General features: G+C 38.8%; 1 protein-coding gene across 11 annotated transcripts in view; it reads left to right on the top strand.

The window, feature by feature from the left end:
- Positions 1–27,691, top strand: part of LOC106071147 (ras/Rap GTPase-activating protein SynGAP-like) — a 212,801-nt gene that overhangs the window by 35,680 nt on the left and 149,430 nt on the right. The window contains exon 1 of one of the 11 annotated variants that reach the window (XM_056041150.1): positions 17,759–17,916. The exons of 9 other annotated variants lie outside the window; for them this stretch is intronic. Coding sequence is in view for 1 of the 2 variants with exons in the window: in XM_056041143.1 (XP_055897118.1) it covers positions 23,474–23,513 (40 nt within the window). In the remaining variant the exon portion in view is untranslated. Of the gene's footprint in view, positions 1–17,758; positions 17,917–21,718; positions 23,514–27,691 lie in introns of those variants that run through there. One more of the 11 variants, XM_056041143.1, reaches the window with a different exon arrangement.

Raw genomic sequence — 27,691 nt, 5'->3', positions numbered from 1 at the left:
ACACAGTCACAAAGTCACACGACCAGAGAGCACCAACATATTCACACAAACACAGTCACAAAGTCACACGACCAGAGAGCACCAACATATTCACACAAACACAGTCACACGAATAGTCACACCACCAGAGAGCACCAACATATTCACACCAACACAGTCACAAAGTCACACGACCAGAGAACACCAACATATTCACACCAACACAGTCACACGAATAGTCACACGACCAGAGAACACCAACATATTCACACAAACACAGTCACAAAGTCACACGACCAGAGAGCACCAACATATTCACACAAACACAGTCACAAAGTCACACGACCAGAGAACACCAACATATTCACACAAACACAGTCACACGAATAGTCACACGACCAGAGAGCACCAACATATTTACACAAACACAGTCACAAAGTCACACGACCAGAGAACACCAACATATTCACACAAATACAGTCACAAAGTCACACGACCAGAGAACACCAACATATTCACACAAACACAGTCACAAAGTCACACGACCAGAGAGCACCAACATATTCAAACCAACACAGTCACACGAATAGTCACACGACCAGAGAGCACCAACATATTCACACAAACACAGTCACAAAGTCACACGACCAGAGAGCACCAACATATTCACACAAACACAGTCACAAAGTCCACGACCAGAGAACACCAACATATTCACACCAACACAGTCACAAAGTCCACGACCAGAGAGCACCAACATATTCACACAAACACAGTCACACGAATAGTCACACGACCAGAGAGCACCAACATATTCACACAAACACAGTCACAAAGTCACACGACCAGAGAGCACCAACATATTCACACAAACACAGTCACAAAGTCCACGACCAGAGAACACCAACATATTCACACAAACACAGTCACAAAGTCACACGACCAGAGAGCACCAACATATTCACACAAACACAGTCACACGAATAGTCACACCACCAGAGAGCACCAACATATTTACACCAACACAGTCACAAAGTCACACGACCAGAGAACACCAACATATTCACACAAACACAGTCACAAAGTCACACGACCAGAGAACACCAACATATTCACACAAACACAGTCACAAAGTCACACGACCAGAGAGCACCAACATATTCACACCAACACAGTCACAAAGTCACACGACCAGAGAGCACCAACATATTAACACAAACACAGTCACAAAGTCACACGACCAGAGAACACCAACATATTCACACAAACACAGTCACAAAGTCACACGACCAGAGAGCACCAACATATTCACACAAACACAGTCACAAAGTCACACGACCAGAGAACACCAACATATTCACACAAACACAGTCACACGAATAGTCACACGACCAGAGAGCACCAACATATTCACACAAACACAGTCACACGAATAGTCACACGACCAGAGAGCACCAACATATTCACACAAACACAGTCACAAAGTCACACGACCAGAGAGCACCAACATATTCACACAAACACAGTCACACGAATAGTCACACGACCAGAGAGCACCAACATATTCACACAAACACAGTCACAAAGTCACACGACCAGAGAGCACCAACATATTCACACAAACACAGTCACAAAGTCACACGACCAGAGAACACCAACATATTCACACAAACACAGTCACAAAGTCACACGACCAGAGAACACCAACATATTCACACAAACACAGTCACAAAGTCACACGACCAGAGAGCACCAACATATTCACACAAACACAGTCACAAAGTCACACGACCAGAGAGCACCAACATATTCACACAAACACAGTCACAAAGTCACACGACCAGAGAACACCAACATATTCACACAAACACAGTCACAAAGTCACACGACCAGAGAGCACCAACATATTCACACAAACACAGTCACACGAATAGTCACACCACCAGAGAGCACCAACATATTCACACCAACACAGTCACAAAGTCACACGACCAGAGAACACCAACATATTCACACCAACACAGTCACACGAATAGTCACACGACCAGAGAACACCAACATATTCACACAAACACAGTCACAAAGTCACACGACCAGAGAGCACCAACATATTTACACCAACACAGTCACAAAGTCACACGACCAGAGAACACCAACATATTCACACAAACACAGTCACAAAGTCACACGACCAGAGAACACCAACATATTCACACAAACACAGTCACAAAGTCACACGACCAGAGAGCACCAACATATTCACACAAACACAGTCACAAAGTCACACGACCAGAGAGCACCAACATATTCACACAAACACAGTCACAAAGTCACACGACCAGAGAACACCAACATATTCACACAAACACAGTCACAAAGTCACACGACCAGAGAGCACCAACATATTCACACAAACACAGTCACAAAGTCACACGACCAGAGAACACCAACATATTCACACAAACACAGTCACACGAATAGTCACACGACCAGAGAGCACCAACATATTCACACAAACACAGTCACACGAATAGTCACACGACCAGAGAGCACCAACATATTCACACAAACACAGTCACAAAGTCACACGACCAGAGAGCACCAACATATTCACACAAACACAGTCACACGAATAGTCACACGACCAGAGAGCACCAACATATTCACACAAACACAGTCACAAAGTCACACGACCAGAGAGCACCAACATATTCACACAAACACAGTCACAAAGTCACACGACCAGAGAACACCAACATATTCACACAAACACAGTCACAAAGTCACACGACCAGAGAACACCAACATATTCACACAAACACAGTCACAAAGTCACACGACCAGAGAGCACCAACATATTCACACAAACACAGTCACAAAGTCACACGACCAGAGAGCACCAACATATTCACACAAACACAGTCACAAAGTCACACGACCAGAGAACACCAACATATTCACACAAACACAGTCACAAAGTCACACGACCAGAGAGCACCAACATATTCACACAAACACAGTCACAAAGTCACACGACCAGAGAACACCAACATATTCACACCAACACAGTCACACGAATAGTCACACGACCAGAGAGCACCAACATATTCACACAAACACAGTCACACGAATAGTCACACGACCAGAGAGCACCAACATATTCACACAAACACAGTCACAAAGTCACACGACCAGAGAGCACCAACATATTCACACAAACACAGTCACACGAATAGTCACACGACCAGAGAGCACCAACATATTCACACAAACACAGTCACAAAGTCACACGACCAGAGAGCACCAACATATTCACACAAACACAGTCACAAAGTCACACGACCAGAGAGCACCAACATATTCACACCAACACAGTCACACGAATAGTCACACGACCAGAGAGCACCAACATATTCACACAAACACAGTCACACGAATAGTCACACGACCAGAGAGCACCAACATATTCACACAAACACAGTCACAAAGTCACACCACCAGAGAACACCAACATATTCACACAAACACAGTCACAAAGTCACACGACCAGAGAGCACCAACATATTCACACAAACACAGTCACAAAGTCACACGACCAGAGAGCACCAACATATTCACACAAACTTAGTCACAAAGTCACACGACCAGAGAGCACCAACATATTCACACAAACACAGTCACACGACCAGAGAGCACCAACATATTTACACAAACATAGTCACAAAGTCACACGACCAGAGAGTACCAACATATTTACACAAACATAGTCACAAAGTCACACGACCAGAGAGCACCAACATATTCACACCAACACAGTCACAAAGTCACACGACCAGAGAACACCAACATATTCACACCAACACAGTCACAAAGTCACACGACCAGAGAGCACCAACATATTTACACAAACATAGTCACAAAGTCACACGACCAGAGAGCACCAACATATTTACACAAACATAGTCACAAAGTCACACGACCAGAGAGCACCAACATATTCACACCAACACAGTCACAAAGTCACACGACCAGAGAGCACCAACATATTCACACAAACACAGTCACAAAGTCACACGACCAGAGAGCACCAACATATTCACACAAACACAGTCACACGAATAGTCACACGACCAGAGAGCACCAACATATTCACACCAACACAGTCACAAAGTCACACGACCAGAGAACACCAACATATTCACACCAACACAGTCACACGAATAGTCACACGACCAGAGAACACCAACATATTCACACAAACACAGTCACAAAGTCACACGACCAGAGAGCACCAACATATTCACACAAACACAGTCACAAAGTCACACGACCAGAGAACACCAACATATTCACACAAACACAGTCACACGAATAGTCACACGACCAGAGAGCACCAACATATTTACACAAACACAGTCACAAAGTCACACGACCAGAGAACACCAACATATTCACACAAATACAGTCACAAAGTCACACGACCAGAGAACACCAACATATTCACACAAACACAGTCACAAAGTCACACGACCAGAGAGCACCAACATATTCAAACCAACACAGTCACAAAGTCACACGACCAGAGAGCACCAACATATTCACACAAACACAGTCACAAAGTCACACGACCAGAGAACACCAACATATTCACACAAACACAGTCACAAAGTCACACGACCAGAGAGCACCAACATATTCACACAAACACAGTCACAAAGTCACACGACCAGAGAGCACCAACATATTCACACAAACACAGTCACACGAATAGTCACACGACCAGAGAGCACCAACATATTCACACAAACACAGTCACAAAGTCACACGACCAGAGAGCACCAACATATTCACACAAACACAGTCACAAAGTCACACGACCAGAGAGCACCAACATATTCACACCAACACAGTCACACGAATAGTCACACGACCAGAGAGCACCAACATATTCACACAAACACAGTCACACGAATAGTCACACGACCAGAGAGCACCAACATATTCACACAAACACAGTCACAAAGTCACACCACCAGAGAACACCAACATATTCACACAAACACAGTCACAAAGTCACACGACCAGAGAGCACCAACATATTCACACAAACACAGTCACAAAGTCCACGACCAGAGAACACCAACATATTCAAACCAACACAGTCACACGAATAGTCACACGACCAGAGAGCACCAACATATTCACACAAACACAGTCACAAAGTCCACGACCAGAGAACACCAACATATTCACACAAACACAGTCACAAAGTCACACGACCAGAGAGCACCAACATATTCACACCAACACACTCACAAAGTCCACGACCAGAGAACACCAACATATTCACACAAACACAGCCACAAAGTCACACGACCAGAGAGCACCAACATATTCACACCAACACAGTCACAAAGTCACACGACCAGAGAACACCAACATAATCACACAAACACAGTCACACGAATAGTCACACGACCAGAGAGCACCAACATATTTACACAAACACAGTCACAAAGTCACACGACCAGAGAACACCAACACAGTCACAAAGTCACACGACCAGAGAGCACCAACATATTCACACCAACACAGTCACAAAGTCACACGACCAGAGAACACCAACATATTCACACAAACACAGTCACAAAGTCACACGACCAGAGAACACCAACATATTCACACAAACACAGTCACAAAGTCACACGACCAGAGAGCACCAACATATTCACACCAACACAGTCACAAAGTCACACGACCAGAGAGCACCAACATATTCACACAAACACAGTCACAAAGTCACACGACCAGAGAACACCAACATATTCACACCAACACAGTCACACGAATAGTCACACGACCAGAGAACACCAACATATTCACACAAACACAGTCACAAAGTCACACGTACAGAGAGCACCAACATATTCACACAAACACAGTCACAAAGTCACACGACCAGAGAACACCAACATATTCACACAAACACAAGCACACGAATAGTCACACGACCAGAGAGCACCAACATATTTACACAAACACAGTCACAAAGTCACACGACCAGAGAACACCAACATATTCACACAAATACAGTCACAAAGTCACACGACCAGAGAACACCAACATATTCACACAAACACAGTCACAAAGTCACACGACCAGAGAGCACCAACATATTCAAACCAACACAGTCACACGAATAGTCACACGACCAGAGAGCACCAACATATTCACACAAACACAGTCACAAAGTCACACGACCAGAGAGCACCAACATATTCACACAAACACAGTCACAAAGTCCACGACCAGAGAACACCAACATATTCACACCAACGTAGTCACAAAGTCCACGACCAGAGAGCACCAACATATTCACACAAACACAGTCACACGAATAGTCACACGACCAGAGAGCACCAACATATTCACACAAACACAGTCACAAAGTCACACGACCAGAGAGCACCAACATATTCACACAAACACAGTCACAAAGTCCACGACCAGAGAACACCAACATATTCACACAAACACAGTCACAAAGTCACACGACCAGAGAGCACCAACATATTCACACAAACACAGTCACACGAATAGTCACACCACCAGAGAGCACCAACATATTCACACCAACACAGTCACAAAGTCACACGACCAGAGAACACCAACATATTCAAACAAACACAGTCACAAAGTCCACGACCAGAGAACACCAACATATTCACACCAACACAGTCACAAAGTCACACGACCAGAGAACACCAACATATACAAACAAACACAGTCACAAAGTCCACGACCAGAGAACACCAACATATTCAAACCAACACAGTCACACGAATAGTCACACGACCAGAGAGCACCAACATATTCACACAAACACAGTCACAAAGTCCACGACCAGAGAACACCAACATATTCACACAAACACAGTCACAAAGTCACACGACCAGAGAGCACCAACATATTCACACCAACACACTCACAAAGTCCACGACCAGAGAACACCAACATATTCACACAAACACAGTCACAAAGTCACACGACCAGAGAGCACCAACATATTCACACCAACACAGTCACAAAGTCACACGACCAGAGAACACCAACATAATCACACAAACACAGTCACACGAATAGTCACACGACCAGAGAGCACCAACATATTTACACAAACACAGTCACAAAGTCACACGACCAGAGAACACCAACACAGTCACAAAGTCACACGACCAGAGAGCACCAACATATTCACACCAACACAGTCACAAAGTCACACGACCAGAGAACACCAACATATTCACACAAACACAGTCACAAAGTCACACGACCAGAGAACACCAACATATTCACACAAACACAGTCACAAAGTCACACCACCAGAGAGCACCAACATATTCACACCAACACAGTCACAAAGTCACACGACCAGAGAGCACCAACATATTCACACAAACACAGTCACAAAGTCACACGACCAGAGAACACCAACATATTCACACAAACACAGTCACAAAGTCCACGACCAGAGAGCACCAACATATTCACACAAACACAGTCACAAAGTCACACGACCAGAGAGCACCAACATATTCACACCAACACAGTCACACGAATAGTCACACGACCAGAGAGCACCAACATATTCACACAAACACAGTCACACGAATAGTCACACGACCAGAGAGCACCAACATATTCACACCAACACAGTCACAAAGTCACACGACCAGAGAACACCAACATATTCACACAAACACAGTTACAAAGTCACACGACCAGAGAGCACCAACATATTCACACAAACACAGTCACACGAATAGTCACACGACCAGAGAGCACCAACATATTCACACAAACACAGTCACACGAATAGTCACACGACCAGAGAGCACCAACATATTCACACAAACACAGTCACACGAATAGTCACACGACCAGAGAGCACCAACATATTCACACAAACACAGTCACAAAGTCACACGACCAGAGAACACCAACATATTCACACCAACACAGTCACAAAGTCACACGACCAGAGAGCACCAACATATTCACACAAACACAGTCACAAAGTCACACGACCAGAGAACACCAACATATTCACACCAACACAGTCACAAAGTCACACGACCAGAGAGTACCAACATATTCACACCAACACAGTCACAAAGTCACACGACCAGAGAACACCAACATATTCACACCAACACAGTCACAAAGTCCACGACCAGAGAACACCAATATATTCACACAAACACAGTCACAAAGTCACACGACCAGAGAGTACCAACATTTCACACCAACACAGTCACAAAGTCACACGACCAGAGAGCACCAACATATTCACACAAACACAGTCACAAAGTCACACGACCAGAGAGTACCAACATATTCACACCAACACAGTCACAAAGTCACACGACCAGAGAACACCAACATATTCACACAAACACAGTCACAAAGTCACACGACCAGAGAGTACCAACATATTCACACCAACACAGTCACAAAGTCACACGACCAGAGAGCACCAACATATTCACACCAACACAGTCACAAAGTCCACGACCAGAGAACACCAACATATTCACACAAACACAGTCACAAAGTCACACGACCAGAGAGCACCAACATATTCACACAAACACAGTCATTCGAATAGTCACACGACCAGAGAGCACCAACATATTCACACCAACACAGTCACAAAGTCACACGACCAGAGAGCACCAACATATTCACACAAACACAGTCACACGAATAGTCACACGACCAGAGAGCACCAACATATTCACACAAACACAGTCACACGAATAGTCACACGACCAGAGAGCACCAACATATTCACACAAACACAGTCACACGAATAGTCACACGACCAGAGAGCACCAACATATTCACACAAACACAGTCACAAAGTCACACGACCAGAGAACACCAACATATTCACACCAACACAGTCACAAAGTCACACGACCAGAGAGCACCAACATATTCACACAAACACAGTCACAAAGTCACACGACCAGAGAACACCAACATATTCACACCAACACAGTCACAAAGTCACACGACCAGAGAGTACCAACATATTCACACCAACACAGTCACAAAGTCACACGACCAGAGAACACCAACATATTCACACCAACACAGTCACAAAGTCCACGACCAGAGAACACCAACATATTCACACAAACACAGTCACAAAGTCACACGACCAGAGAGTACCAACATATTCACACCAACACAGTCACAAAGTCACACGACCAGAGAGCACCAACATATTCACACAAACACAGTCACAAATTCACACGACCAGAGAGTACCAACATATTCACACCAACACAGTCACAAAGTCACACGACCAGAGAACACCAACATATTCACACAAACACAGTCACAAAGTCACACGACCAGAGAGTACCAACATATTCACACCAACACAGTCACAAAGTCACACGACCAGAGAGCACCAACATATTCACACCAACACAGTCACAAAGTCCACGACCAGAGAACACCAACATATTCACACAAACACAGTCACAAGTCACACGACCAGAGAGCACCAACATATTCACACAAACACAGTCACACGAATAGTCACACGACCAGAGAGCACCAACATATTCACACCAACACAGTCACAAAGTCACACGACCAGAGAACACCAACATATTCAAACAAACACAGTCACAAAGTCACACGACCAGAGAACACCAACATATTCACACCAACACAGTCACAAAGTCACACGACCAGAGAGCACCAACATATTCACACAAACACAGTCACAAAGTCACACGACCAGAGAGCACCAACATATTCACACCAACACAGTCACAAAGTCACACGACCAGAGAACACCAACATAATCACAGAAACACAGTCACACGAATAGTCACACGACCAGAGAGCAACAACATATTTACACAAACACAGTCACAAAGTCACACGACCAGAGAACACCAACACAGTCACAAAGTCACACGACCAGAGAGCACCAACATATTCACACCAACACAGTCACAAAGTCACACGACCAGAGAACACCAACATATTCACACAAACACAGTCACAAAGTCACACGACCAGAGAACACCAACATATTCACACCAACACAGTCACAAAGTCACACGACCAGAGAGCACCAACATATTCACACAAACACAGTCACAAAGTCACACGACCAGAGAGCACCAACATATTCACACCAACACAGTCACAAAGTCACACGACCAGAGAACACCAACATAATCACAGAAACACAGTCACACGAATAGTCACACGACCAGAGAGCAACAACATATTTACACAAACACAGTCACAAAGTCACACGACCAGAGAACACCAACACAGTCACAAAGTCACACGACCAGAGAGCACCAACATATTCACACCAACACAGTCACAAAGTCACACGACCAGAGAACACCAACATATTCACACAAACACAGTCACAAAGTCACACGACCAGAGAACACCAACATATTCACACAAACACAGTCACAAAGTCACACGACCAGAGAGCACCAACATATTCACACAAAAACAGTCACAAAGTCACACGACCAGAGAGCACCAACATATTCACACAAACACAGTCACAAAGTCACACGACCAGAGAGCACCAACATATTCACACAAACACAGTCACAAAGTCCACGACCAGAGAACACCAAAATATTCACACAAACACAGTCACAGGAATAGTCACACGACCAGAGAGCACCAACATATTCACACAAACACAGTCACAAAGTCACACCACCAGAGAGCACCAACATATTCACACAAACACAGTCACAAAGTCACACGACCAGAGAGCACACTGTTGAATGGGTTTCTTCCATTGATTGCATCTATCAAAGAGGCGATTCTCAAAGACACCTAATGGCAAGAAAAGACTTATGAATTATGCTCCTATCGCGCCTCTTGCGGACTTGTAAACAAAATGACAAGCTCAGAACTGACTGACGTTATAGAAACATTAGCATTTGCTTCTCTATTGTATCTTATTTTGTACGTAATCCTAGTGTTACATTTGACTGAATAATTCTTTAATGTTTGTCTGGAAGTTCAGATTTGTTTAAATATCAAAATTACAGTCATGTTTGTGATCCTGATAAAAAACTTCATTACTTATTGACATAGTGATTATATATGTGTCACGATTACTATGGTTGAAGATGTCAACATTTGACTTAAGTCTAAGATCAACTTTCATCTGATTTAGGAATAAACTTGATTACAAAAAGAGTTTGTGTGATATGAAACACACACTCAGAGGCGGCCCCTAATGAGTACGAAATAAAAAAATGGGAAATATTCCTATAGTGGAGTCTTACCAAATATTTATTTGGTGTTTTAGATCCTAAATTATATGACTCCCCCCCCCCCCCCCTCTCCCCGTTTCTTTCTTTGAAAATCAGACTAAACAGTGTCAACGTACTTCGTGTGATGATGGTGTCGCTTAATTTATACAAACTAGCAATTGTAGTCTGTGGCGTAGTATTAAATCAGGATAAATAGACAATACTTCTAGAAGTGGTTGAAAAGTGTTTCGGGAAACTCACAAAATAGGCCCATCTAGGGGCAAGCATTAATGAGATGTACTGGCTCGCAGATTGTCTACACTCAATAAGAAATACAAAGTGTAATTAGAAATTTGACTGTGGCAAAGGATGTGTATCAAGGAGACATGAAAATATGGAGGTGTAATAATGCCTGACTTAATTAACAAACTAAATAGTTATTACTGTAAGGGGGACTATAATGAGTTTTTGTTTCGTTTTAATGAACTATAGCGCTAACTGTGTTAGAGACGTACTTTTGTCTCGTCATTATAATACTACTAGTGAACTACCCAATGTTTACACAGTGTGTGTGTGGGGCGTCAAGTAGTCGCGATGATGTTTCCCCCTACTTGGCGTACATGTACTTCTTGAGTTGGAGGATTGAAGAGACTGCTGAATAGTGATCACATCCACTCAGTGATGAGCTGCTCAGTCAGCCCTGAGATCTTAGCTGCTCAGTCAGCCCTGAGATCTTAGCTGATCAGTCAGCCCTGAGATCTTAGCTGCTCAGTCAGCCCTGAGATCTTAGCTGTTCATCACTTGCCTCCGTCCCATTCTATTGATTCAGCGTGGGAGTGTATTGCTCAATTGTTTGAACAAAGATTGACAAGAGTGATTGATTTCTAGTGATGAGGGCCGCTTATCAGGATAACATCGACTTTGATTGGCCTGCCGAGTATCGCTGAACTAAACAGACAAGTTGATTACTAAATAACACAAGGAAATAGTTTCTGATCCAATGTCTATACATTTGTGTTATGCCTGCTATGACAGTATCTACAGGGAGGAGTCCAGCTGGCGGGGTAAATGGCTAATTTAAATCTAGTACAAGCTAGTAATTTGTTGTCAAAAAAAACAAACAAAGAAAACAACAACAACAACAACAAAAAAAACAATTACACTATAGCGGAATCATGTTTAAGGTAGAAAACCTTATTAATAAAATTAGAAACATTTATTTCTATATGGATGCATTAATGGGGACTTGAAATTAGGTTGTGAATCAACATTTTATTTTATATTGATAAATTTCTTTTATGAATTTTCACAAATTTGGTTTACAAAATGATTTATTAAAAATAAAAAAAAATGTTTAAATGTATGATATTGGTTTAAATCGGCAAGAAACCCTACAAATATAAATGAGGAATAGAGATGCACACACAGCAATAGGACAATATTTGTATAAGTTGTGCATTTTAAATGTTGGGCGTTGACCGACAAAACATAATTTTCTGAAAACTAAAAAAAACTTTTTTAAAAATTTTGTTTACAAAAATGACTTTATGCTTATATTTCATCTTCTGAGATATTTGAAAACCTTTTTTAACTGGCTCTTAGTCTTTTTCTTAGTATATTTTATTTATTGGTCTTGCCTGCTAGAAGGTCGAGAAGTCTCGTTATCGATAATAGGTTGTGAAGTTTGTTTACTCTAGTAACATGTAATAAAAGGTAATGTTAACAATGTTTTTTTTTTAATGATATTTTGGCTTGTCAGCTGAAAACCTGGAAAAAAAATACAATAAGAATATTCACAGCAAAAGTAAATAAAAATGTATGCAGCTTGAGCTATTTAATTTTTTTTTTAAATTTGTAACATGACTTGCTTATGTATTAGACATGCTGCATTTAAAATTTTAGAGAAATCTTAAGTTTAAATTTTATTGCTCACATTTACACAGGCTTTCATTTTTTTTTCATTTTGATTTATTATTTAAAGTAATAATTATGTTAGAACCGTAGTCACCATAAACAAGATTACAAAGAGAGTTTGTGTTACACAAACTCAGAGGCGGCCCCGTCGAAGTCGGATCCCTGTCGGAGCTGCAGATTCGCAAATAATATTCAAGAGGTGATTTAATTTTGATGTAAAATGTTTTACATGTTTCGGATGTTCCTTCAGAGTTGAAGATAATTACTTCCTAGTCCAAACCTCCCGCAGGACGATGGGGGATGGGAGCGGGCAGGGTTTGAACCCTGGACCATCCATAAATCTGAACGACAGTCCAGCGCGAAAACCGCACGACCAGGCAGCCATCCGATGGTCAAAAGTAATAATGTTTCAAAGATTCATTTGCCGTAAATTTAAATTTAAATTAAATAAAAAATAGTAGATTAGTTTTAGTATATTAAAACATTACAATATTGATCAAAACGTTTGGAAATGAAAATCTACACTTTTTTTTTTACACTTTAAGTTTAAAAATTGAAATTCTACATCTTAATCTAGTCTAATTTAGTCTAAGCTAGATCTAGAAATTCTAGGTATAGACTCTAAAATAATTTTAATTAGAATATAAATCCAGATCTAGATATACTGTAATAAAAATCTAGATCTAGTTTAAAAAATCTAGATTAGATCTAAATCAAGATATCATTCCTTTTTTAAACGCGAGTCACATAACGAGGCTTAATAAACATTACCATACCGAGTTCTTTTTTCATTTCATTTGAAGAATTAATTCCATATAACGTCAGAGGAAAAAAAAAACACTACGTCACACGGCCTAGCTAGACTAAAAATTTATCGAGTGTTCATTGACTTTGGTGCACCGAGTGCGTTCTTTAAGCATTTCATTTAAAGAATTCATTCCATATGACGTGAAAGGAAAAAAAACACTACGTCACACGGCCTAGCTAGAATAAAAATCACCTTCATCATTACGAGCCATTTATCGAGTGTTCATAGACATTGGTGCACCGAGTGCGTTCTTTTAGCATTTCTTTTAAGGAATTCATTCCATATGACGTCAAAGGAAAAAAAAACACTACGTCACACGGCTTAGTTAGACTAAAATATGTTTTCATTAATACAAGCAATTTTTCGAGGGTTAATAGACATTGGTGCACCGAGTGCGTTCTTTTAACATTACATTTAAATAGTCCATTCATATGACGTCAAAGAAAAAAAATTCCATTACCTCACAATAGGCTAGTACCGGTACCAAAAAAAAATGTCTTTATTTACACGATATATTTAACGAGGGTTCATAGACATTGGTGCACTGAGTTCTAATAGAATTTATTTAAAAAGGATCAAAGCCGCATTGTTTTTGCGTTTTGTCTGTCAGTCATCTTGATATAAAAAAAAAACAACTAAAAGTTATTAAAAATTGATTAACCTTTATTCTACGTTTCAAAACATCGCAATAATTTTTAGGTATGAACACAATTGAAAAGTTTATTTAATAGATTGTTCCGGATGTTTGTATAAATAGTAAAAGAAAAAGAGAATTTCAGATAAATGAAATACCGTTATTTAAATATTTTGGATGGTCTCGTATAAAAATTAGATGTACTACAGCCATGTGGAGAGATTTTCATACCTTACTTTGGTGTTTGGATTCTGTTTTCCTTAAAAATCGGAACATAATATAAACGATAATTATATTTTTTAATATTTTAGGTAGAAAGTTAAATGTACTGTAAGAGAGTAGTGAGTTAAAATATTTTTCATAAAAATCCGTAATAACATTATTTCGTAAATGAGAAGATTATTTGTTTATTAATTAGAAGAGGGAGTTCAAACAATTATTTGGCGTTAGTAGATTTTTAAATAAATTCGGAAATTTCTGGCGACGATTTGTAAGAAACAAAATCCGAAACTTTCTTTATCGATTACAAAACTTCTATGTTATGTTTTAGCAAAAAAATTAAATGTCTAAAAAGTAATTTTCAGTAATCAATTCTAGTAAATTACTTTTTTTAAAGCCCTGAACAACCTATTGTCGATATTTTTAAAATTTGTTTAAAGATGAAAATACGGAACAATTTGATATTGATAACCAAATTATAGTGACGCATTGTCAATTAATATAAGTGTAATATTAGTAAATTATGCGATTTCAAACAATCATTAGGCATAATTCATTTTTTTAAAAACAATATCCGAAACATTTTTTACACGTAATGAAATATAAGTCAGTATAGAGATTTTGATTTAGCATTAATATGCTATTTACATAAAAAACGGAACAACATATTATTGATAATGTGTTTTTGCAACGTTTAAGCATGGAAATTGAATGTAATATAAATTAGAAGAGCAAACAAACATTTGTTGGGGTTGATTTGTTTTGCACAAAAAAATCCGGAACAATCAATTTTTAGATACTTAAAACTATTGAGATGTTACGGGAGGAACATTAAAGTGTAAATCAGATTTTCAATAGCTTTTAGAGTTCTAGTTTTTTTTAATCTAATCGTGACGGACAGACCGACTAACAGACAAAACGCACAAAAATAATCTTCTTTTATTCGGATGGGGTCACTAAACAAAAAATAAATTAAATCTGATTTTTTAAAAAAGTTTAAGGAATTGGTTTAGCACCTGGTCATGTAGCGACGTTACGCTACTGCACGAAAATCGCTGCATAAAAAGTCCATTAAAAAAAATGTGCGTCATATTTACATACAAAATGCATTATTAGCCTTTATAAACAAACAGAAATGTTTTCTTTTAATTTTAGCAGCTAGTTGACCAGAAAAAACATCTTTAACTATTATCTATATTTGTTGTAAACATTTCCTGTACATTTTTAAAATATATTTGACTTAGTGATACTGAAAATACACAAAAATTGTCAATCTTTGTTAGCATATTGTAACATTGCCTCCCTTACATTTACGTATTTGTTTTAGAATTGGTGTATTTTTATGAAAAAATCGCTTGCATAATTAATTTTTATAAATTAAACGGTTTGCTTTTAGAAAACCAAAAGTAGCCGTTGCACCTAAACTTTTCAAGCCGCATTTAATGATGAAATAATATTTTTCATATCTCTTCTAGTTTTCGAGATCTGAGTGTGACAGACGGACAGACGGACATTTTGCACAAACCTAATAGCGGCTTTTTCCACTTACGGGGGCCGCTAATAAAAATGGTTGCTAAGGAAAATTTGAAAGGGGCTGAGTGAGCTATTTTTTACGTATTTGAGTAAAAAAAAAAAAAGTAAAATCTGTAGATTAATGTGCCTAGTTATTAAATATGCTAGTATCTCAAAATGTCATACCTTACAATTTGTCATTATAGTTTCAGTATACTCTAAACAATTTTGTGTATTCACATTTCATGCTTATTATTGATTAAGCAATGTTAATAGGATGCATGTTCTTTCAGTGGCCATTGTTACTAGTAACATAGTGTGATGCCAAATTTGACACCAAACAGACCCTCTGGAAAGTTCTAGATTCTAGTCCATTGCGCTCGGCTAAGATCACCTCGACCCGAAACATTTTTCTCTGTTCTTTTATTTCTTTACAATTTAATTCTGTGTGCAGCGTGGGGGAGGGTCGGTCTGGTCCCTCTGACGTCATTATCATTGCACTGGTAGCAGACGGCTGGTCAACAAAAAACCGTTGTCGCCCCCTCTTTGAGAAAATGAAAGAGAGTTATATTCACTGGATCCTGCGTGACCTCTGGAGGTCATGTTTTAGCAAGCGGTGCCAGCGTCGCTATGCAGATTCTAGCACCTCGGGGAGCTCGTAAAAACCCGTGACAATGGCCTCCCTGGGGTGCTGTCACTAAACATCATCAAATGTTCGTCTCTGTGTTGTCAAGCACCAATATTGTAGCTAATGATTTGGGAAATAAAACGTTGAACCTTGAAAGAATGAACAAACAAATGATTGAAAGACGTTTTAAACATTGGTTTTTAATCTCGAGATTTCATTGGATACCGATAGATGAACTCACTACAATGTTTATCTATTACCGGGATGCAGCAAGCTTACGAAAAGAAGTGGCATTAGTGCTGAACTTCTGAAGCTACGATTTATTTCATGTTCAATCTCAATTTTGAGATGGATCATTCAGACATGAAGACATAGACATACATAAACACAGAGAGGAGCACACATCCATTATTATAACTCTTGCTTACTCTCGTCATCTCTGAATCGTCGATTTGTAGGCCACCTCCCCCTCTCCTCCACCTACCTCCCCCCCCCCCCCATGATAGAGTGTCTTCTCTCTTTATGTCCCCACCATGAATGTACCAAGTATTGATCAATTTCAACCAATTTCATCTTGAATACAACCCCAGCCATGACTTGCTGCAATAAGCCGATGATCTGACTGCCCCTCGTTTTGATAGCAGCGGGACGATTGATGTCCCCTGTTAAACCGATACTTTTAATGCCTGCTGGTAGACACCCAACTTACAGGGTTATTTTTTTTTTAATTGACAACTTTCAATTGAGATATTACGAAATCTTAGCAGCAGCTGTCTTTATCTCTTACCTCTGAAAATGAAGTAGATATATATCAATTCACATACTTGGATCATGGCATAAATATCTAACTCCGGCAATTGTTTATACATGTTTTGGTTCGACATTCCATCCTGAGCAGGTATGTAGGTTGTTGGTTATTGTTCATGACTATTTTATTAGTACAATTCAATGTGCTTTGGAAAGACTTAACCTCGTTCATTCCTACATTGGTTGAAGTTGTATCAAATCTGAGCTAGGTTCTCAATGATATTCAACTCCGACAGTCATATTCATGAGGAGTGCTGCTTCTACATTAACAAGTAGTGCTGTTACATTAACAAGTAGTACTGCTACATTAACAAGTAGAGCTGCTACATTAACAAGTAGTACTGCTACATTAACAAGTAGTATTGCTACATTAACAAGTAGAGCTGTTACATTAACAAGTAGAGCTGTTACATTAACAAGTAGTACTGCTACATTAACAAGTAGAGCTGTTACATTAACAAGTAGTACTGCTACATTAACTAGTAGAGCTGTTACATTAACAAGTAGTACTGCTACATTAACAAGTAGTACTGCTACATTAACTAGTAGAGCTGTTACATTAACAAGTAGTACTGCTACATTAACAAGTAGTACTGCTACATTAACTAGTAGAGCTGTTACATTAACAAGTAGTACTGCTACATTAACTAGTAGAGCTGTTACATTAACAAGTAGTACTGCTACATTAACAAGTAGTGCTGTTACATTAACAAGTAATACTGCTACATTAACAAGTAGAGCTGTTACATTAACAAGTAGTACTGCTACATTAACAAGTAGTACTGCTACATTAACTAGTAGAGCTGTTACATTAACAAGTAGTACTGCTTCATTAACAAGTAGAGCTGTTACATTAACAAGTAGTACTGCTACATTAACAAGTAGAGCTGTTACATTAACAAGTAGTACTGCTACATTAACAAGTAGTACTGCTACATCAATAAGTAGTGCTGCTACATTAGAAAGTAGCCCTACATTAACAAGTAGTACTGCTACATTAGTAAGTAGTACTGCTACATAAGAAAGTAGTGCTGCTACTTAGTAAGTAGTGCTGCTACATTAGAAAGTAGTGCTGCTACATTAGTAAGTAGTGCTGCTACATTAGAAATGAGTGCTGCTACATTAGTAAGTAGTGCTGCTACATTAGAAAGTAGTGCTGCAACATTAGTAAGTAGTGCTGCTACATTAGAAAGTAGTGCTGCTACATTAGAAAGTAGTGTTTCTACATTAGTAAGTACTACTGCTGCAATAGTCAGTAGTGCTGCTACATTAGAAAGTAGTCCTATATTAAAACAAGTAGTGCTGCTACATTAGAAAGTAGTCCTATATTAAAACAAGTAGTGCTGCTACATTAGAAAGTAGTCCTATATTAACAAGTAGTGCTGCTACATTAGAAAGTAGTCCTACATTAACAAGTAGTGCTGCTACATTAGAAAGTAGTCCTACATTAACAAGTAGTGCTGCTACATTAGAAAGTAGTCCTACATTAACAAGTAGTGCTGCTACATTAGAAAGTAGTCCTATATTAACAATTAGTGCTGCTACATTAGAAAGTAATCCTACATTAACAAGTAGTGCTGCTACATTAGAAGTAGTCCTACATAAACAAGTAGTGCTGCTACATTAGAAAGTAGTCCTACATTAACAAGTAGTGCTGCTACATTAGAAAGTAGTCCTACATTAACAAGTAGTGCTGCTACATTAGAAAGTAGTCCTATATTAACAAGTAGTGCTGCTACATTAGAAAGTAGTCCTACATTAACAAGTAGTGCTGCTACATTAGAAAGTAGTCCTACATTAACAAGTAGTGCTGCTACATTAGAAAGTAGTCCTACATTAACAAGTAGTGCTGCTACATTAGAAAGTAGTCCTACATTAACAAGTAGTGCTGCTACATTAGAAAGTAGTCCTACATTAACAAGTAGTGCTGCTACATTAGAAAGTAGTCCTACATTAACTAGTAGTGCTGCTACATTAATGATAAGTTCTACTGATATTTTACAATTTGATGGTACTTTAAGAAGATCATAATATCGTCCACTTGTTCCAAAATTAATGATTCGTTCCCGCTGTTGACACAATACACAGAATGTTGATTTCTAATTGTGTGTTTTGTATGTGTGTTAAATAAAAGTAAAATGACATTTAGGACCCTCAATTAAGTGTTCACTTTAGGACGCTTAGTGAAAGTGGTGCAACTAAAGATCAATTTTGTTTTCAAGTTGTGCTTCGGTTTCAGACCACGTAGTGAGATGTATTTAGAAATGCCAGTCATTCATTATGTCGACATCTAGGTACTTGTTCACTGTGGGAATGTCTCTTGGGAAGGTCACTGGTAGACATTGATTTTACTCTCAATATGTGTTGGCAGATAGCTGGGTAGTCTTGTTTATCATATGACTGGCATCGTGATTCTCTAAACCAGACTATTGGAGTCATTTATTCTGGTTAAAATTCATTTATCTTTTGTCTTGCGTTGTATCATCTTCTTTCCTGAACGAACTGTATACAAACTGGTCGAAGATGCAGAAATCATTTGTGTGCCTTGCATAGCTCAATGAGAATTGCAGCTTAAGAAAAATAAGTTTGTTTTTACGTAAAGGGATCACGGGGGTAGTGGGTAGAGAGATTTTCCTGAACGGACCAAGTCTCATCCACGGACCAAGTGTCATCCACGGACCAAGTCTCATCCACGGACCAAGTCTCATCCATCCTATTGTTCACTTTACTAGCTCCCTTTGAAATGATTTTTTTCTTATTTCTACACGTTGACGAAATTTTGGGACTATCTATTAAAGGCTGTGACCTACATATAAATACATTATAACTTTGTTTTTCTTCAACCTATACGCCAAAAATGCTATTTGAGCGCAAGACTTGTAAAACGTCTTACACTGCTCACTTCTCATGTAATGGTCTTCATTCAGTCACGATTGCAGTATTACATTATAAAGAAAAGATTGTCTCTGATTTCGTTTCAACCTGCATTGGTTCATCAATGTTCCCTTATTGTGTTCTCTTTCCATCGGTCAGCACCTCCTAACACATGCCTTTTTTATCTTCCTGTTCATCTAGAGTCCGACAACTTGCTTCGTTTTTGTGCGGTTCGTATTAGTTCGAAGGTGGGGGGTGGGGAGGAAAGGGAGGCGGCGATGAATGTGGCGGGAAAACTTGGGCGCAGGCTAAATATGATCGATTTCTCGTCTGTTTATGTGTCCCACCCCCGGTTTTATTATAATAGTTTTATGATTAGAACCGGATAGATTCTAGTATGGAATAGTAGCTTCTAGACAAATCCTGTGATCTTTTGTATCGTCAAGTCCACACGGAGGATTCCTAATGAAGACAATTATTTAAATAACTTCAGTTGCCTATTAGTGGATCGTTTTTTTGTTTGTTAGTTTTGAAAACCTGTTTTGCTAACAGTGGTAATGGAAATGAAGTAGATCTATTTGTGACATGATCTTTTGTCAACTGTAACTCGTTATTCAAATAGCTTAAGAAGGGCGGGCGGTAAGCCAAGCTGCTTTTCTATGTATTATCGTAGAATTGTTATGTCTAGTTTGATAAATTAGATTCTGATACTGGGGTAAAGAATTCTTTATAACCAGGTGTTAGATAATAGCTTTGACTGTAGAACTCAAGGACTTAAAAACTGTGTTTGCTTAGCCATCTGTCATTCTACAACGGTGTTTATAACAACTGAATTTGAACGGAACTCGTCTATTGCCATACTAAACCATATGTTGCCCATTCTGTGGAGAATACACATCACCAAGAGATACGTAAGGAAATACTGTAGGCAAACTGACGCTCGCACTGGTATCATTTATTTATGTAGCCGCCAGCGCTTCGTAACAATATTTTTATTGATATTTTGTTTTATGTTGTTGTTTTTTTTTATATCCTGTGTATGAGGAGGGGGGAGATTTGATAGGTTTTTGTTGTCATGGCAACGCTTAGCATGTATATAGAGCGAGAAGATGTTGTCCTGTTTACTATGCTACAAGAAACGAGAGATCAGGATACACTTGAAACCATCTAGTCAAGGCATAACTAGTGCGTACGTTGATGTTTATGTTTAATGCTAGAGAAGGAATTCCAGATTTCTTAATTCTTGTTTGGAATTATTAAGTTTTCTTTCCACATAGTCTCTCACAACCAAAAATTGTGAGTTCAATTCCATAGTGCTTGACAATTCGTTGTGGTTTTTGTATTGGAAGCAGCATTTTTATTTTCTAAAATGTGAAACTATTAGTTTTGTTATTTAGAGAGCCGAAGAACAGGTCTGTTAGTTATCCAAAAAGCTAATAATTTAGAAAGCTAACATGTGAATCTCTCCATTTAGTATCTAGAAAGCTATCCCACTCGTAAATCTGCTATTTTAATGGGCACCACTAAGTCAAGCCGCATTCAGTTGGTTCTACTTACTGAACTGTCCAGTCATCAATCTTTTAAACCTCTCAAATGTAAATGTCCATGCAGCCAATAGACTGCAGGGCTATGAGCCAGACCAGACATTTAGGGCGCTTTCTGAATCCAGTGGAGGGATAGAGAGATAAACTAAAGATCAATGATTTCTGTGTATAATGTCAAGTAACGGGGCACACTATGTTTACTTTGATTTCAGATGCCGAATGTGTTAACTGTGATTTCAGATGTACACTGCCAACATAATGTGTACATGTTGTCACGGACCTATCTGCTCTATGACATTAACATACGTTCATATTGTGTGATGTGTCAATACGAACAGTAATATTGTTTGTTTAAAAGCCAATACCGATACTATAAGACCATGAGCCTAAAAACATTGATTTAAAAGATACACAGACGTGGTGATGGCATGGAGATTGTATAGTCACTTAAATAAAATAATGATTTCAAGTTTAGACTATGATATATACGATACTTAAAGTATTGTTCATGTCAACATTAAAGTTGCTTTGTCATTACAGTGAACTAGTACATTAATAAGGAAGACAGGGATTGGAGTACTCCTATTTATTAGAGTGATTAGTTCGATAGGAATGACTGTTGACGTAGATGTATCAGAAATATAGTCAAAAATAGATCGCCACTAAACCCATTCAAGTTGCTATGGTGATGGTGTATTTATTATTATGTTTTTGGGTCAAAAATAACTTCATTAGAATTACTGAAAACATACACATTTGTTGGAACTTTTAAAATGTAACATGAATTTCAACTTTAGCCACAGATAAAATGGTAGAAGAAAATTTGTCAGATAAAATATTATACCAGTTGTGATTTGAAGTAAATTTGAGCTGTCTCGGGATGAAGAAGAGACAAAACAACTTTGCTATCTATAGCGCTGGGTTCAAGTAGACAAAACAGCAAAGATTCCTGAATCGGATTACATTTTCATAGTGAGTGAAACTTGCTGTATCCAAGACAACTACTTACTGCAAGTCAATAGAAGCGGAAGTTCAGACGATGGAGATGTTCATCAACTCTTTGCTCTACAGTCAAGAACGTGAACCGTCAAGTCGCTACTTTCACAAACTCATTTCTCCCTCAAAACGGCACAGTGTCCCAGTGTGATAGAGACACCCGGCGGCCATCTCTGAGCAACTCACGGAGCCTGGCCAGGCTAAATATAAACGTGACGGCTTACCTTGTCCAGGATGATGTTTGTCAGGATGGTGCGCTCTTTTATGGGATTTGGTGAGTAAATAGGCCTGTCTAGTCAGTCTGTGTTTGTGAGTAGATATGTGTCTAGTGAGTCTGTGTAATTACATATGCCTGTCTAGTGAGTCTGTGTTTGTGAGTAGATATAATAATAATAATTTAATAATTTTATTTATTTATAAAGCGCTGTTAACAAACAAAATGATATGTAGATATATGTCTAGTGAGTCTGTGTTTGTGAGTAGATATGTGTCTAGTGAGTCTGTGTTTGTGAGTAGATATGTGTCTAGTGAGTCTGTGTTTGTGAGTAGATATGTGTCTAGTGAGTCTGTGTTTGTGAGTAGATGTGTCTAGTGAGCCTGTGTTTGTGAGTAGATATGTGTCTAGCGAGTCTGTGTTTGTGAGTAGATATGTGTCTAGTGAGTCTGTGTAATTACATATGCCTGTCTAGTGAGTCTGTGTTTGTGAGTAGATATGTGTCTAGCAAGTCTGTGTTTGTGAGTAGATATGTGTCTAGCGAGTCTGTGTTTGTGAGTAGATATGTGTCTAGTGAGTCTGTGTAATTACATATGCCTGTCTAGTGAGTCTGTGTTTGTGAGTAGATATGTGTCTAGCGAGTCTGTGTTTGTGAGTAGATATGTGTCTAGCGAGTCTGTGTTTGTGAGTAGATATGTGTCTAGTGAGTCTGTGTAATTACATAGGCCTGTCTAGTGAGTCTGTGTTTGTGAGTAGATATGTGTCTAATATACCTGTGATTGTGAGTAAATCTGTGCTAGTGTGTCTATGTTTGTAAGTAGATATGTGTCTAGTATGTCTGCCTGAGTTGATCAATTTCTAGTGAGTCTGTGTTTGTGAGTAGATATGTGTCTAGTGAGTCTGTGTAATTACATAGGCCTGTCTAGTGAGTCTGTGTTTTTGAGTAGATATGTGTCTAATATACCTGTGATTGTGAGTAAATCTGTACTAGTGTTTCTATGTTTGTAAGTAGATATGTGTCTAGTATGTCTGCCTGAGTTGATCAATTTCTAGTGAGTCTGTGTTTGTGAGAAGATCTGTGTCTAGTGGGTCTGTTTATGAGTAGATCCATGTCTAGTGTGTTTGTGAGTTGAACTGTAACTATTGTTTTTTCGTGAGTACATCTGTGTCTATTGTGTCTGTTTCTGTGAGAAGCTACGCTTGTCATCGTGTTTTTATTGACCAGTAAAGTCTGTCTATTGCTTTGGACGAGGAAATTCTTGGTATCTAGTAGAGACTAGATGTGTGTCTAATATTGCTGTATTGGCGAGTAGATGTGTGTCTAAATTACGTCTGTGTTGCAAAGAATATCTTTGGTGTATTTAATGGCGAGCATGTCTGTGTGTCTATTATTATTATGATGTCGAGTGGAACATTGTTTGTGTCTGTGTGTATCTATTGCATCAAGTGTATCTGTATGTACCCATTGCATCAAGTGTGTCTGTATCTATTGCATCAAGTGTGTATATGTGTATCTATTGCATCAAGTGTGTCTGTGTTTATCAATTGCATCAAGTGTGTCTGTGTGTATCTATTGCATCAAGTGTGTCTGTGTGTATCTATTGCATCAAGTGTGTCTGTGTGTATCTATTGCATCAAGTGTGTCTGTGTGTATCTATTACAAGAAGTGTGTCTGTGTGTATCTATTTGCATCAAGTGTGTCTCTGTATCTATTGCATCAAGTGTGTCTGTGTGTAACTATTGCAACAAGTGTGTCTATGTATCTATTGCATCAAGTGTGTCTGTGTGTAACTATTGCAACAAGTTTGTCTATGTATCTATTGCATCAAGTGTGTATATGTGTATCTATTACAAGAAGTGTGTCTGTGTGTATCTATTTGCATCAAGTGTCTGTGTGTATCTATTACAAGAAGTGTGTCTGTGTGTATCTATTTGCATCAAGTGTGTCTCTGTATCTATTGCATCAAGTGTGTCTGTGTGTAACTATTACAAGAAGTGTGTCTGTGTGTATCTATTTGCATCAAGTGTGTCTCTGTATCTATTGCATCAAGTGTCTGTGTGTATCTATTACAAGAAGTGTGTCTGTGTGTATCTATTTGCATCAAGTGTGTCTCTGTATCTATTGCATCAAGTGTGTCTGTGTGTAACTATTACAACAAGTGTGTCTGTATGTATCTATTACAACAAGTGTCTGTGTGTAACTATTGCAACAAGTGTGTCTATGTATCTATTACAAGAAGTGTGTCTGTGTGTAACTATTGCATCAAGTGTGTCTGTGTATCTATTACAACAAGTATATCTGTATCTATTGCATCAAGTGTGTCTGTGTGTAACTATTGCAACAAGTGTGTCTATGTATCTATTACAACAAGTGTGTCTGTGTGTAACTATTGCACCAAGTGTGTCTATGTATCTATTACAACAAGTATGTCTGTATCTATTGCATCAAGTGTGTCTGTGTATCTATTGCATCAAGTGTGTCTGAATCTATTGCATCACATTTATCCCATGATTGAAACCTTAGATCTTGCCATGAGAAAGATGTGAACTTACTTCTGGTATCGATGTACTCTGATAGACTCAATGTTCTTGCCTTCTCCCCAAATTAATACCTGTCCATTTACTTGTGGGTGTGGCCTGAAAGGTTTTTTGTTTTTAAATGTAGCTTCTCCAATCTGAGATATCGACGAAGTTGAGAGAACAGCAGAATAGTTGCGAAATTGGTTTGAAACTCATGTCTTTTGCAAGGCAAGGTCTATCTCTTAGCCATAGAAGTGTGGAAAGCCAAGCCACTCATTCCCCTCCCCCAATTTTTTTTTCATCCTCCTCTCCAGACCTCACATTTTATTTTATTTATAATTTTATTTTTTGCTGATGCGTTCACTTTATTTACTTTGATTGTATAAGTCAGGTCGAATTGATCTACCTGCATTGCTTAAACATTGGTGGACCTTATGGGGCCCATCTGATTTTGCGTAAAACACAAACTCTCTAAATCATAATTTAAAAAAAAAATGAAGTGAAAGTTATTTGTCCAGTGGCGGCTTCAGAAGGGGCTATTTGTAAGCCATGCTTCATATTTTTTTGTATACGAATATCAGAAGCTAAGAAGTGCAAACATATTAACAACCACTAGTCTCCCTTACTTTAATACATAATGGAAGTGTCCGGGGCGAAAGTCCTGCCCGTCTGATTGTATTATTGCCAGGCTGACGTGCTTTTTTTTTTGTTTTAATTACTTCTATTACTTTTTAAATTCATAAGAATTCAAATTCCAGTGAACTGATTGTTATAAGGAATGGTTCAATGATGGTTGGACTACTGACATTAGGATGGTCGGGGAATGGTCAATCTTTCATCCATGATCACTGGAAGAAGTCTTTCCCTTTGCTTCATGATTTGAAGAGCATTCGGATAGCAGTTATGAAAATGGCATTAGATAACACTCAAACACTATCTGTTCACTTTAAAAAAAAAAAAAAGATTACTATGTGCTTTTAGAATTTATTAATTCTTTTTTTGAAACAATAAACTTACTTAGTAACTTATCAGTAGTTTGTACAAGAGAAAATACATCAGCTAGTAAAATATATGCATTTATTTTCTATATGTTTTCTTTTAACCTAAATGATATACGGTTATTTTAGTATTTAATAAAGCCTTCTCTGTTTATGATACAGACTGTCTAGTGTTGTACTAATGGATGCATTTTCTGTCTATTATCATACGTGGAAACTATGTTACAAATACTTACATCTAAATATATATTGAAAGCATTGTATGGAAACAATGGAGCCTAAGAGTGCTATTGAGTTAGTCGTGCCTTGTATAGGCAACACTTGTACCATCTAATTGACTTTGTTGTTTTGTGAGAAACACTGTCTTCTGAGTGACAGATCCAGAGCACTCGGTGCAGACGATTTGTATGACATTGTGTGATAACATTATCGTCACTCTGACCGTTATTAAGGACGGTGACCGGTCACTTCATCCCCGGTCATTTCATCCCCTGGTCATTTCATCCCCCGGTCATTTCATCCTCAACTAAATATTTTTCTTTTTTCATTGTGTAATTGTGCTTTTAAGGCTTTTTTTTAAAGGTATTTTTTTGACATGTTACTAATGCGTTTATAGTGTTTCCTCTTCCACTTTTGCATTCTTGATGAGAAATCTTATAATATATTGTAAATCTGGGTGTGTACTTAGCTATAGCACTTCTATTGGATATGGGGGATGTA

Source organism: Biomphalaria glabrata, chromosome 9 (assembly GCF_947242115.1).
Source record: "Biomphalaria glabrata chromosome 9, xgBioGlab47.1, whole genome shotgun sequence".
Taxonomy (NCBI): Eukaryota; Metazoa; Mollusca; class Gastropoda; family Planorbidae; genus Biomphalaria; species Biomphalaria glabrata.
Note: the sequence above shows the minus strand (reverse complement) of the source record. Positions and strands in the feature narration are given on the sequence as shown.